General features: G+C 31.5%; 1 protein-coding gene across 11 annotated transcripts in view; it reads right to left on the bottom strand.

Annotated features, from left to right (window-relative positions):
- The window catches only part of LOC148166356 (proton channel OtopLc-like), a 49,405-nt gene that overhangs the window by 20,412 nt on the left and 16,804 nt on the right, over positions 1 to 12,189 (bottom strand). For 6 of the 11 annotated variants that reach the window (XM_088049382.1, XM_088049383.1, XM_088049390.1 and 3 more), the window contains 5 exons: positions 6,060 to 6,190; positions 1,854 to 2,289; positions 1,632 to 1,697; positions 955 to 1,252; positions 748 to 908 (listed from right to left, as the gene is read on the bottom strand). In XM_088049382.1, the coding sequence (XP_087905508.1) occupies positions 748 to 908; positions 955 to 1,252; positions 1,632 to 1,697; positions 1,854 to 2,289; positions 6,060 to 6,190 (1,092 nt within the window). Of the gene's footprint in view, positions 1 to 747; positions 909 to 954; positions 1,253 to 1,631; positions 1,698 to 1,853; positions 2,290 to 4,965; positions 5,533 to 6,059; positions 6,191 to 12,189 lie in introns of those variants that run through there. The other 5 variants (XM_088049387.1, XM_088049389.1, XM_088049393.1 and 2 more) reach the window with 5 other exon arrangements.

Raw genomic sequence — 12,189 nt, 5'->3', positions numbered from 1 at the left:
AAACTATTACAGATATTGAGATGCGGTTTACGCCATCGTTTTTTTCGCAATTTTTTACATAAAAAATAGTTCTTATATTTTCCAAAAGTCGAAAGTTGCAGTTTTTCTCAAAAATTCATGACTAAACCTATGCCAAATTTCTGATATCGATATATCGCTTGTTGTTAGAGTAAACTTAAGTTATTATACATCAGTGTACGCAGAATTTAACGCAGATTCCAAATATGGGATTTAAATTCAGATCCAACAACAGATAACTAAGTTATGGCCGATCAAAATTTCGGAAAGTTGATTTTAATTTTTCCTAATTTTGTCTAATTTTTCTTAATTTTTAAAGTTAAATATCTCGAAAACTATTAGAGATATTGAAATGCGGTTTGCACCATTGTTTTTGTCGCAATTTTTTACATAAAAAATAGTTCTTAGTATTTCCAAAAGTCAAAAGTTGCAGTTTTTCGCAAAAATTCATGGCTAAAACTGTGTCAAAGTTCTCAAATCAAAATCTCGCTTACTTTTCGGAGTAAACCTAAACTATTTGTGCTCATTTTACTCAGAATTTTACGCGAAATCCAGAAACGTTTGAATTTTTAACGCACGTTAATAAATAACCTCATTAGAAGTTCGTATTTTCCGAAACTAAGACAAATCGAAAGATGGGGTTTCTACCATCGTTTTTCTCGCGCTTTTTTATTTAGGAATCTAGTCTTAAAATCCCAAAAAAATGTAATGTCAATTTTTGAAACTCACCCTTGAATTCATAAAAATGAAGTACATCTGCATAAACGTGAAGATCATCTGCAGCAGCGGGTTAACTCCCCTCAGAATCATATAACACGGCGAAGTGAACGGCACCTCAAAGAACGTCCCAAACTCCAACCCATTATAAATCATCGTCCCCAATCCAAAAGCTACAAAACGATCATTACCACTTAACCACACCAATCCTCAACTCACCAATAGCCCCAATTCTCAAAAAGAAGCTTCCATGACTCTGATCGTTCTGCGTCGTCTTCCTCTTCCTCTTGCATTTCGTAACAGTTCCAGCCTCAACGTCTGTATTGTTAGTTGATGCAGCCGGCGCGGGAAGAGCGGCCGGTTGTGGTGTTGTCGGTGGTGGAACAGGTGCAGCAGGAGGTGTTTGTTCCTGCGAGACAACAGGGACGTCAGATTGTGCACTGATTTCTGCCACAGGCACCGGCACTGCAGCCAAACCTGCGTCAACCACCCCTTCGGAGTTGCGCCGGTATGTGCTCTACCCCCACAAAACCAAATAAAATAATGAATAAAAGAAACGAGTGTTGAGTGCAACATGTTTGTGCGTGTAAGTTTTGACGGGGATTTTATTTTGTTTTATGGCTAGAGGATGTGAGCACGCGGGAGCTAATTCATTCAAGAAAATTCCATTTTTTTTTCATTAAATAGTTTGAAGGTTGATTAGCTCCGGCAGCAACTTCACTTCTTCTTGTTATAGACAGAAGGGGAAGCGCAAATAAAAAGATAATTTCGATTTTCATGCCTTTAATAAAAGCCACCATAAAAAGTCTACGGATCTTTGTATGATGTTGAAGGAATAAGAAGCGAATTTAGTGGGAAGAGGAAGGACTGTTAACTAGGCACCAACCTTCGCTCACCTGGTGAGTTGGGGATGTTGCCTTCTGCTGGACCATGTCACGCATCTTACGTGGAAATCTCTCCCTCTACACGCACAACATGCTCAACAACGCAAAATAACTCAAAATAAATAAAAGAAAACACATCAAAATCAAAAGTAAACCCCTTCATTGTTAAGCAAGTGAGTTACGGTTAGATAACTAACTTGCCACGAGTTTGATGTTAGTGGTCAAAGAAATTACCTTTTCCTGTTTTTTACTCTTCTTGTCTTTGTCTTTTTCTTTCTCTTTTTCCTTTTCCTTCTCCTTTTCCTTCTTCTCTTTTTTGAGTCTCTCCTTCTCGTCTTTCTTCTTCTTTTCCTCCTCCTTCTTCTTCTCTTTTTCCTTCTCTTTCTCCTTCTCCTTCTCCTTTTCCTTCTCCTTTTCTTTGGCTTTTTCTTTGGGTGGTTTCTTTACTTTCTCCTTCTTCTCACTCTCGGAACAACAAGTGCTCTCTTGTAATAGAAAACAGAAGACGTAGAGAAGAAACAATATGCTCATACCATAGAGGTACGTGAAGAAACCTTCGTAGTAATAAAGCGGGATATTGTGTGTAACTACATCTGATATTACGTACGCTATACAAACAACGATCAAGAGTTTCGCGTAGACGAAACTCATGATAATGAACAGGGAAGTCCTGCAAAAGAACGAAAATTTCAGTCAGTTTACAAAACAAAACGACATGGATATAATTAGTTGACTTGGCATGGCTAATGGAATTTCACTGGTTATTCCAAACACTTTTACTAAATTGAAACTTCATGTTAAACAAACCACTAATCAATACCAGAAGGAGTTATCAAAAGTGTCTCTCCACGACATGATAACGATACGTACTGTGCTTTATCAGCAACGCAACAAAACATCTTGAGTTAACTCTCTAACACTCACTACTACACTAATTCTCTATAAATAATCTCAGAATTTCAGATTTCAGGACTCCCACCCCGCTTCTCCCGACTTAATTAAAAGCATTTTTGCTCTGTTATGAATTCCAGATGGTTCTAGTTCCTTACAATAATATTTTGAACATAAACTAGAAAAAATTTAGTTGGGCCTTTCATAATAACAAACGCGGTGAGTCACCCAGAAGAATATAAATAGAAATTAAATAATAGATACCCCAATTATTTCCGCGAGTTTATTTTGGAAAGTGTCAGGACGAGCGTTGTAATGGAAAGACGTCATTATTATAATAAAACTTTTCTTTTTGGCACGAATGTAAGCAAATATCAATATTTTCAGCGGCGGGGATTATCTGATTTTTGTTTTATTGTCTGCACGCGATTTAAAATGAGGACAATGAAAATAAATTTTTAATGATCACATTGAAACCACTTTCTGAATTTTATTTAAATTGTTGTTCGAATGACGCATTTCGGAAGGAAAAACGGCGAGTGGGTGTTAATTTAACATTCAAATTCTCGGTACGAAATTACAGCATTTTAGGACAAAAGAGAGGAATTTTGGATTTTTTTTCGGTTGAACCAAAAATTTTTTTAATTCAGGGATTTGAAATGGTATGAAAGTGAAATTTGGTTATTTTTGCATCCTAACTATTTATGCCAAGTTACAACATTTTAGATCAAGAACATCAAATTTTAGACTTTTTTCTGGAGAATAAACCAAAAATTTTCGAACTTTTTATTAAATTCTGCAATTCTTGTAGTTTTATTGAAAACGCAGTGAAAATTGGTGACGTCGGTATTTCTGTCGTGTTAATAAATTATTTACGAAAAAACTTACATTTTTGAACAAAAAGCAAATATTAGAAAAATTTTGATATGATTATACCGAAGTTAGAGTTAATTTTATATCTCCACCAATTTTCGCAATGAAACAATCAAATTTTTGAAACAAATTTGTGTTGACACGCTCAATGTTTGCACCAAATTACAAAATTTTAAACCAAAAGAGAAAAATCTTAAGAAATTTTTGATTAGAAATGAACCTAAAATTGTAATTTTTTTTTTCAAATTCGGTAATTCTCGTACTTTCATTGCTAGAGAAATGAAATTTGGAGATTTTACTAATTTTGACACGGTAATTAATTATGGCAAGTTACGAAATTTTAGAACAAAAAATACAAATTTTAGAAGTTTTTGTTTTTGAGATGAAGAGAAAATTTTCCTAAATTTCTGTTAAATGCTGTAATTCTTGCAATTTTTATTGTCAAAGCAAAGAAATTTGGTAATGTCACTACTTAGGAGGTGTTAATTTCCAGCATCAAGTGACAAAATTTAAGGACAAAGACTAATTTGGAAATTTTTTTATCTAAATATACCGAAATTTTTAAATTTTGATTTAATTTCATATCTTCCACAGTTTTAGTAATAAAACAACCAAATTTTGAAAACAAACTAACATTGACACGTTTATTGATTGTACTAAATTACAAATTTTTACACCAAAAGAAAAAAAATCAGAAATTTTTGTTCGGAATTGGACCAAAAATTGCAACATTTTTTCCCAAATCCGTTAAATCTGGTACTTTTAACGTTATAAAAATGAAATTTGGTAATGTTACTAATTTTGATCTGCTAATTAATTATGCCAAGTTACGAAATTGTATAAGAAAGAATAATTTAGAATTTTTTTTTTTAATGCACAAAATCTGAAATTTTTAAATCTTGAATTAATTCTATATCTCCTAGTTTTCGTACTAAAACAATCAAATTTAAAAAATAAACTTGAATTGGCACTCTAATTTATTGCACCAAATTACAAATTTTTAGACTAAGAAAGAAAACTTTGAGAAATTTTTGTTTAGAAATGGACCAAAAATTGCCAAGTTTACATTAAATTCGGCAGTTTTAATGCTATAAAAATGAAATTTGGCAATTTTACTAATTTCGACATGCTAATTAATTATGCACTTCCAGAATTTTAGAACAAGAAAAGATGATTCTAGAAATTTTCGTCTTTGGAATGAAAAAAATGTTTACAAATTGTTGAATGCTGTAATTTCTGTAGTTTGAATGGCAAAACAATCAAACATAGCGATGTCACTATTTAGGGCGTATTTATCACCTCAGTAAAGTTAGAAAATTTTAGAACAAACACAAATTTCAGATTTTTTTTGAACTAAATTTTTTAAAAATTCAATTTTTCTCACAGTTTTAATAATAAAACCATCAAATTTTAGGAACAAAAACTGCAAGAATTCCAAACCAAATTACGTGGGAAAGAGTAAAATAATGATTATCAATTAGCCTGGATCACAATAGTGCCTTCAGCGCCGGTTTTCACGAACTACAAATCGTCCAATTCTGCATTGCTCTAGAAAACCGCCCCCAAAGCTGGTGCACTGTACCTTTTGTCAGGTTTCGGTTGAACCTTTTTGAGTTCCATTTCTTTGTTGGCGGCATTGTTTTTTTCAGCAACGGAATCACTTCCGCCGTGGGCCCGTGATACCGGAAGTGTCGCCATATTGTCGACAGACTCCACCTCAACAGTGGCAACCTTGAGTTCACCACCACCCACCATTTTAATTCAAATAAATCCAATAAGAATTTTCAAAAATACCCAATTTTTCAATTCGTTGCGTTGGTATTGGATCACATTTTTTGTGCTTCGAATCGTATCGATGTCTCTTAGGCCGGATCAACTGTTTATTTTTGTTGGTTTATTATGTTAAACAATCACATTTTTGAGGTTTTTTTACGGAGATTTTTACAGAGAGGGTTAATTCACATGTTGACCAGGACGCTTATCTACCCGTTTTCGTCACAATTAGCACCAATTAATGACAATTCACCGTCGGTTTTTTTATTTGAATAATGAAAGCTCGGCGTTAGACGCCTCGAAACCGTGAACTAGAAAGCTCGCGAGAGCCGATAAAGGAAGGGATGCTGCAGGAGAGTCACGTGTTGTACTAGACTTGTTGGGATTGGTCCATGAGAAAAGCTGGCCCGGGATTTCGACCCAGTGACCTCCGTGACCTCACCCAAAACAATACCAAAATCCTCAACGTTTTTACGGTTTTATTCAACAAAAACGCATCTTTACCACCAGCGAAAATCGGGGGGGAAAAACCACCCCCAATTCCAAAATTCGGGGGGAAAAAAAACAGTTTTGACCGGTGGTGGGTGGTTGGTCCGCCACCACCCCCACGATGGTATTTTCGTCAATTTCCCAACTCAAAAGTGCCGTTTATTGTAGAAAAAGGGAAGCTGCGTCCGTTATTGATCAATACCACCCCCACTCACATTACGAGGGCGTAGCAGCCACTCTGTAGAGCAAATGGAGCTTATTATATAGTACACGCAACACGATCTCTTGAAGAATCACCCACCACCGGACCGGAAGAATTTAAAGCCTGATTACCCTCACAGGCGACCTTTTTAAAATTAACTGACATTCTAAATGAGGGGGTGCCATCAAATCGTCATCTGTTGCTTCACTTACTTGGCATTCTTCGGAACAACCGACGTTTCAACACAATGAAAGTCATCTTCTGGTTCTTTAGGCATTAAAGGCGTGCGGTCGGCTCGATGATGAGTTGGTGATGTGTGAGAACCGTAGCCGTCCGCATTAAGCTGCAACGAGAACATTTTCAATCAGACGAATTAAAATCACATTTGCAAAGCAGCGGAATATGAGTTTTATTCCCACCTGACATGTATGCCTAATAATGATTTACATATTTTATGCGCCGGAAGTACAACAGGTGGTTTTGATTTAAAAATAGAAACGGTCTATGAGGACGTCGCCGGATTGTTCCAAGAGTTTTTTGAACTCTGCGAAGTCATGTCTTATGAGCATTCTAGCTCGCTTTACAGATTTCGGTTTCGGCAGTCACACATTTATATGTATTAAAAAGAAATAATTACCGTTTGGTTCCACTATGTCTCAAAAATCGCTAAAATTCGTAATTCATGATATAAAATTCTGTAATTTCGTACGCTTAAGAAGCGCCTTTTAGGTAACAAGTTTAACATTAGCGTTAAAATTGTCGAATTTACAAGTTTTTTTTTAAATGCGAACTTTGAGTTCTTCCTAGTCTAAAAATAAAAAATTCTAAAATTTGCAAATCGTGAATTTTGTACACTTAATAAACGCCTCTTAAGTAACAAGTCAACCAAAATTGACTGCATTAGCGTTCAATTTACAGAATTTTTTAAAAAATTTGAATTTCGAGCTTTTCCTAAACGATTCGTGACCTAAAATTTTGTAATTTGGTAATCTTAATAAACGTTTCCTAAGTAAAAAGTCCACAAAATTTACAAAATTAAAAAAAAACATTGAATTTTGAGTTCTTTCTCGTCGAAATGAAAATTTCTAAAATTTGCAATTCGTGATCTAAAATTTTGTACACTTAATTAACGCCTCTTCAGTAACACGTCCACCAAACTTGACAGAGTTAACGGTAAAATTGTTGAATTTACAGATTTTTTTTTGAATTCTTCCTAGTCTAGAAATAAAAAATTCTAAAATTGGTAAATCGTGATCTAAAATTTTGTAATTTTGTACACTTAATAAACGTCTCTAAAGTAACAAGTTCACCAAATTTGACTGCATTAGCGTTAAAATTGTTCAATTTACAGAACTTTTTAAAAAAATTTAATTTCGAGCTTTTCTTAATCGAAATAAAAATTTCTAAAATTCTCAATTCGTGACCTAAAATTTTGTAATTCGCTAATCTTAATTAACGTCTTTTAAGTAAAAAGTCCACAAAATTTGACAGCAATGGGGTTCTTTCTCGTCGAAATGAAAATTTCTAAAATTTGCAATTCGTGATCTAAATTTCTATAATTTTGTACACTTAATTAACGCCTCTTCAGTAACACGTTCACCAAAATTGACAGAGTTTGCGGTAAAATTGTTTAATTTACAAAATTTTTGAAAAAAATTAAATTTCGAGCTTTTCCTAGTCAAAATAAAAATTTCTAAAATTCGCAATTTGTGGTCTAAATTTTGTAATTTTATACATCTAATAAACGCTTGTTATAAAACAAGTCCATCAAATTTGACAGCACTAGTATTTTAAAATTGTCGAATTTACTGGATCTCAAAAAAAATCAAAATTTCGAGTCCTTCCTACACATAAAAAATTCTAAAATTGCCAATTCGTGATCTAAAATTCTACAATTTTGTACACTTAATAAACGCCTCTAAAGTAACAAGTCCACTAAATTTGACAGCATTAGCGTTAAAATTGTTCAACTTACAGAATTTAAAAAAAAATGAATTTCGAGCTCATCTTAGTCGAAATCATGATTTCTAAAATTCGCAATTCGTGATCTTAAATTCTGTAATTTTGTACACTTAATAAACGTCTGTTATATAACAAGTCTACCAAATTTGACAGCATTAGTATAAAAAATGTCGATTTTGCAGAATTTTAGAAAAAACTCTAAATTTCGACTCCTTCCTATACATGAAAAATTGTAAAATTTGTAATTCGTTATGTGAAATTCTGCAATTTTGTACATTTAAGAAGCGCCTTTTAGGTAACAAGTCCACCAAATTTGAGAACATTAGGTTAAAATTGTTGAATTTACAGATTTTTTTTTTAAATCTGAACTTCGATTTCTTCCTAGTCTAGAAATAGAACATTCTAAAATTTGCAAATCGTGATCTTAAACGCCTCTAAAGTAACAAATCCACCAAATTTGACAGCATTAGCGTTAAAATTGTTCAATTTACAGAACTTTTTAAAAAAAATGAATTTCGAGCTTTTCCTAGTCGAAATAAAAATTTCTAAAATTTTAAATTTGGTGAACAGATTACATTTTTAAAGCGTCGCGACGACAAAATTATTGGTAATAGAAAACCAATTTTTGCTTCCCATTCTGTGTAACAAATGCATAGAAAAGTGAACAAGGTAATTGCTGGTTGTAAATTAAAAAATTTCAGCTTCGATTGAAAATCTAAAATTTTGGGCTATGATTACTCGCTTAATTATTGAAATATTTGTTAAAACTTAGGACCGTTGTATTCAGAACAACTTGCTTTACAATTCATCTTTATAAATTTTTGATAGAACAACGCAAACCGAAGTTACAGTTTTCAGCCAATATTGATGCAGTGTAATTATCTTTCCAGGGGTGATATCAATAAAAAAAAACTTGCAATTTGTAGATGACTACAAGGACAGTATATATTCTAAATTTCAGTCTTCTAGACCAAACCGTTTTTGAGTTATGATCGCTCCAGCATTTTAATTAAGGTACGACCGCTCTTAAATTGTTGCGTTTCAACAGTTCGTCAAATTGGACAGGAAACACAATTTCTGCTTTTGGGGGAGTTATACCGGAAGTTGAAGAAAACCTTCCGGGATTAGCAACTCTCTTAAAATAGTTGATTAGTTTTTGGAAACAATTTCACAAGCTATTCAACAATAAGTTATAAATAAAATGCAAGAAGCGTACTAACAGCGAACCGGTTTTAGATTTACTGCTGAAAAAACAATCTAAATCGTCTTGGTACGTGTACTAACTAGGTTGACGGATGTTTTCTGCGGAAAAATGCGTCTTTGCAGCACGTACAGCTTCGCATGTTGTCGCCAATGGAAAATCTGGAAAATATGCCCGGAAGTTGGTCTAATTGAATGGCAAAAAGGACGAAACTAAATAAATGAAGAGAGAGACTAGTTAATTTCGAGTTTCGAATCCTTTTTTCTTTGATCTATTTTAGATACTTGCTAAACGCTTGTTAATTAATGATGTTTGTTATCAAACAACTAAAAAACACATTTGAGTTAAGTGCGTGGCTCCTAAACGATTTGTGGCTCTGTGTAAAACGTTATGAAGACGCCAGCTTTTCAATCAAACTCTTTACCGTAAATAAACAGACTGGTTTATGGGTAATAAAAAGGTTAGAAGTTTAATAGGGTAGCGAAGATGTAAATTAATGTGTTATAGCCCTCGGGGTCTTAAAAATAATTCAGTGGCTCTTGTGGTTTTAATGCTGCAAAACAGTGAAACTTGGGAAAGGCGAATTTTGAAAAAAATTGTTTTGATTAACCAAAATTTATAAATTTTCATTCAAATAATTTTATTTTTTGTTTATTACTTGGACACATTTTAAATTTTTTTTTTAAACTTTTGCAAGGGAATTTAGGGCACCTCCTATGTCACACTTGTTTATTAAGAGTACAAAATTTCAGAAATTTTCTGAGGACTAACCAAAATTTTCAAATTTTTATTAAAATTTGTAACGTTGTCAATTTTAGCAATATCTCTATAAAATTTAAGAAAATTAATTCTTTAGATTTGTTTATTTTGTGTACAAAATTGCATAATTCTAGAACAAGAGAAACTATTTTTAGAAATTTTTCTTTTGAGAAGCAGCCAAAATTTTTATTAAGATTTGTCACTTTGGCAATTTTAGCAATAACTCGATGAAATTTGGAGAAGTTACTATTTCTGATGTGTTTTATTTAACAAAATTTCAAAATTCTAGAATAAGTTAGACTAACTTTAGAAATTTTTATTTTGAGGATCAACCAAAATTTTCAACACGTAATTTTGCCAATTTTAAAAAGTTAAAATATCTCTATGAAATTTAGGGAAACCTACTCTTTAAATTAGTTTAGTATTTGTACAAAATTGTATAGTAAGTCTTGAACTAGAGAGATCAATTTTAGAACTTTTTATTTTGAGAAGCAGAAACTCAAAATTTTCAAAACCTGTTCGAACCTATAACTCTGGTAATATTAACAATACTTCCGTGAAATTTGGGCCAGTTACTATTTTTAGATTTTTTTTATCAACTGCACTATATTTTAAAAAAATTGAACAAAAGTGACAAGTTCAAAACTTTTTATTTTAAGAACTCACCAAAACGTTCAACGGATTTTATTAAAATTAGTAACTTCGTTAATTTAAGCAATATTTTCACAAAATTTGGGGAAGTTACTACTTTTGACTTGTTTATTGTTTGTATAAAATTTCATAAATCTGAAACAAAAGAGGCAAATTTTAGAAATTTCTGTTTTGACGATCAACTAGAAATTAAAGATCTTTATTAAAATTTGTAGCTTTGGTCTTTTAGCACGACAACAATGAAATTTGGGCAAGTTACTAATTTTGACTTGTTTATTAACTGTACAAAGTTTTAAAATTTTTGAACAAAGGTACTAATTTCTAGAAATTTTTATTTTAAACTATGTGTATTAAAATTTATAACTTTGTTAATTTAAGCAATTTCTTAACGAAATTTGGGAAAGTTACTGACTCTGAGATGGTCATTAACTGTACAAAAATACAAAATTTTTGAACAAATATGACAAATTCTAGAAATTTTTATTTTGAAAAGCTACGAAAATTTTCAAGATTTTTTTATTAAAATCCGTAACTTTTTTAATAATGCAATATCAATAAAATTTGAGAAAGTTACTTTTTTGACTTGTTTATTATATGTATAAAATTCCATAATTCTAGAACAAAATTTTCAAGATTTTTTGTTAAAATCTGTAACTTTGGTAATTTTAGCACTACAACAACGAAATTTGTTCAAGTTACTATCGTTGCCTTACTTAGTAACTGTACAAAGTTCCAAAATTTTTGAACAAAATTAACAAATTATAGAAATTTTTATTGAGAAGCCACCAAAATTATTTAATAATTTTTATTAAAATGTGTGACTTTATTAATTTTGGCAATATTTTAATAAAATAAACAGCAGTTACTGGTTTGTTTATTATTTGTGTAAAATTTTAGAAAGAAAGAGACGAATTCTAAAATTTTTTGTTTTATAGACCATCTACTAATTTTTCAAAATTTTGTTTAAATCTGTAACTATAGTAATTTTAGCACGAACACGACGAAATTTGGGGAAGTTACTATCTTTGACTTACTTATTAACTGTACAAAGTTCTAAAATTTTAGAACAAAAGTAAGAAATTCTAAAAATTTTTATTTTCAAAAGCCACCAAAATTTTTAACCATTTTTATTAAAATTTGTAACTTTATTAATTTTTGCAGTATCCCAACGAAATTTAGACAAGTTACTAGTTCTAACTTGATTTATTAACTGAACAAAGTTTCGAGATTCTAGAACAGCAGAAACAAATTTTAGAAATTTTGATTTCGAATACCAAAATTTTCGTTTTTTTTTTCAATCTGTAACTTTAGTCATTTTTGCACTAAAGGATGTAGCACTAATGTGTTTATTATCTCCACAAAATTATAAAACTCTAGAACAAAAGAGACGAATTAAAAAAAAAATCAGATCCAATAAAATTTTCAAAATCTGTTTAAATCTGTCACTCTGGTAATTTTTGTCCATAAAATTTAGAAAAGTTACTATTTTTGATTGTACGTTCCAAAATTTTTGAGCAAAAGTGAAGAATTTTGAAAATTGCGGATTAACAAAATTTTAGAAATTCTAGAACTAGATATACAAATTTTAGAAATTTTTGCATTGAAAATCATTCACAAATTTGCAACAATTCGGATTAAAATATTTAACTAGTTTTTAGGACCCCAGAAAGTTCTGTTTCTTTACTTTGAGTAGAAAAAAAATATCTGAAGACATGTTGCAATGTCTATAAAATTGGTTATCGATATTTATAATAAATATTCATAAGGCA

The sequence above is a fragment of the Gnatocerus cornutus genome, unplaced genomic scaffold (genome assembly GCF_029298725.1).
Source record: "Gnatocerus cornutus isolate USDA-ARS CGAHR unplaced genomic scaffold, icGnaCorn1.1 ctg00000023.1, whole genome shotgun sequence".
NCBI lineage: Eukaryota > Metazoa > Arthropoda > Insecta > Coleoptera > Tenebrionidae > Gnatocerus > Gnatocerus cornutus.
Note: the sequence above shows the minus strand (reverse complement) of the source record. Positions and strands in the feature narration are given on the sequence as shown.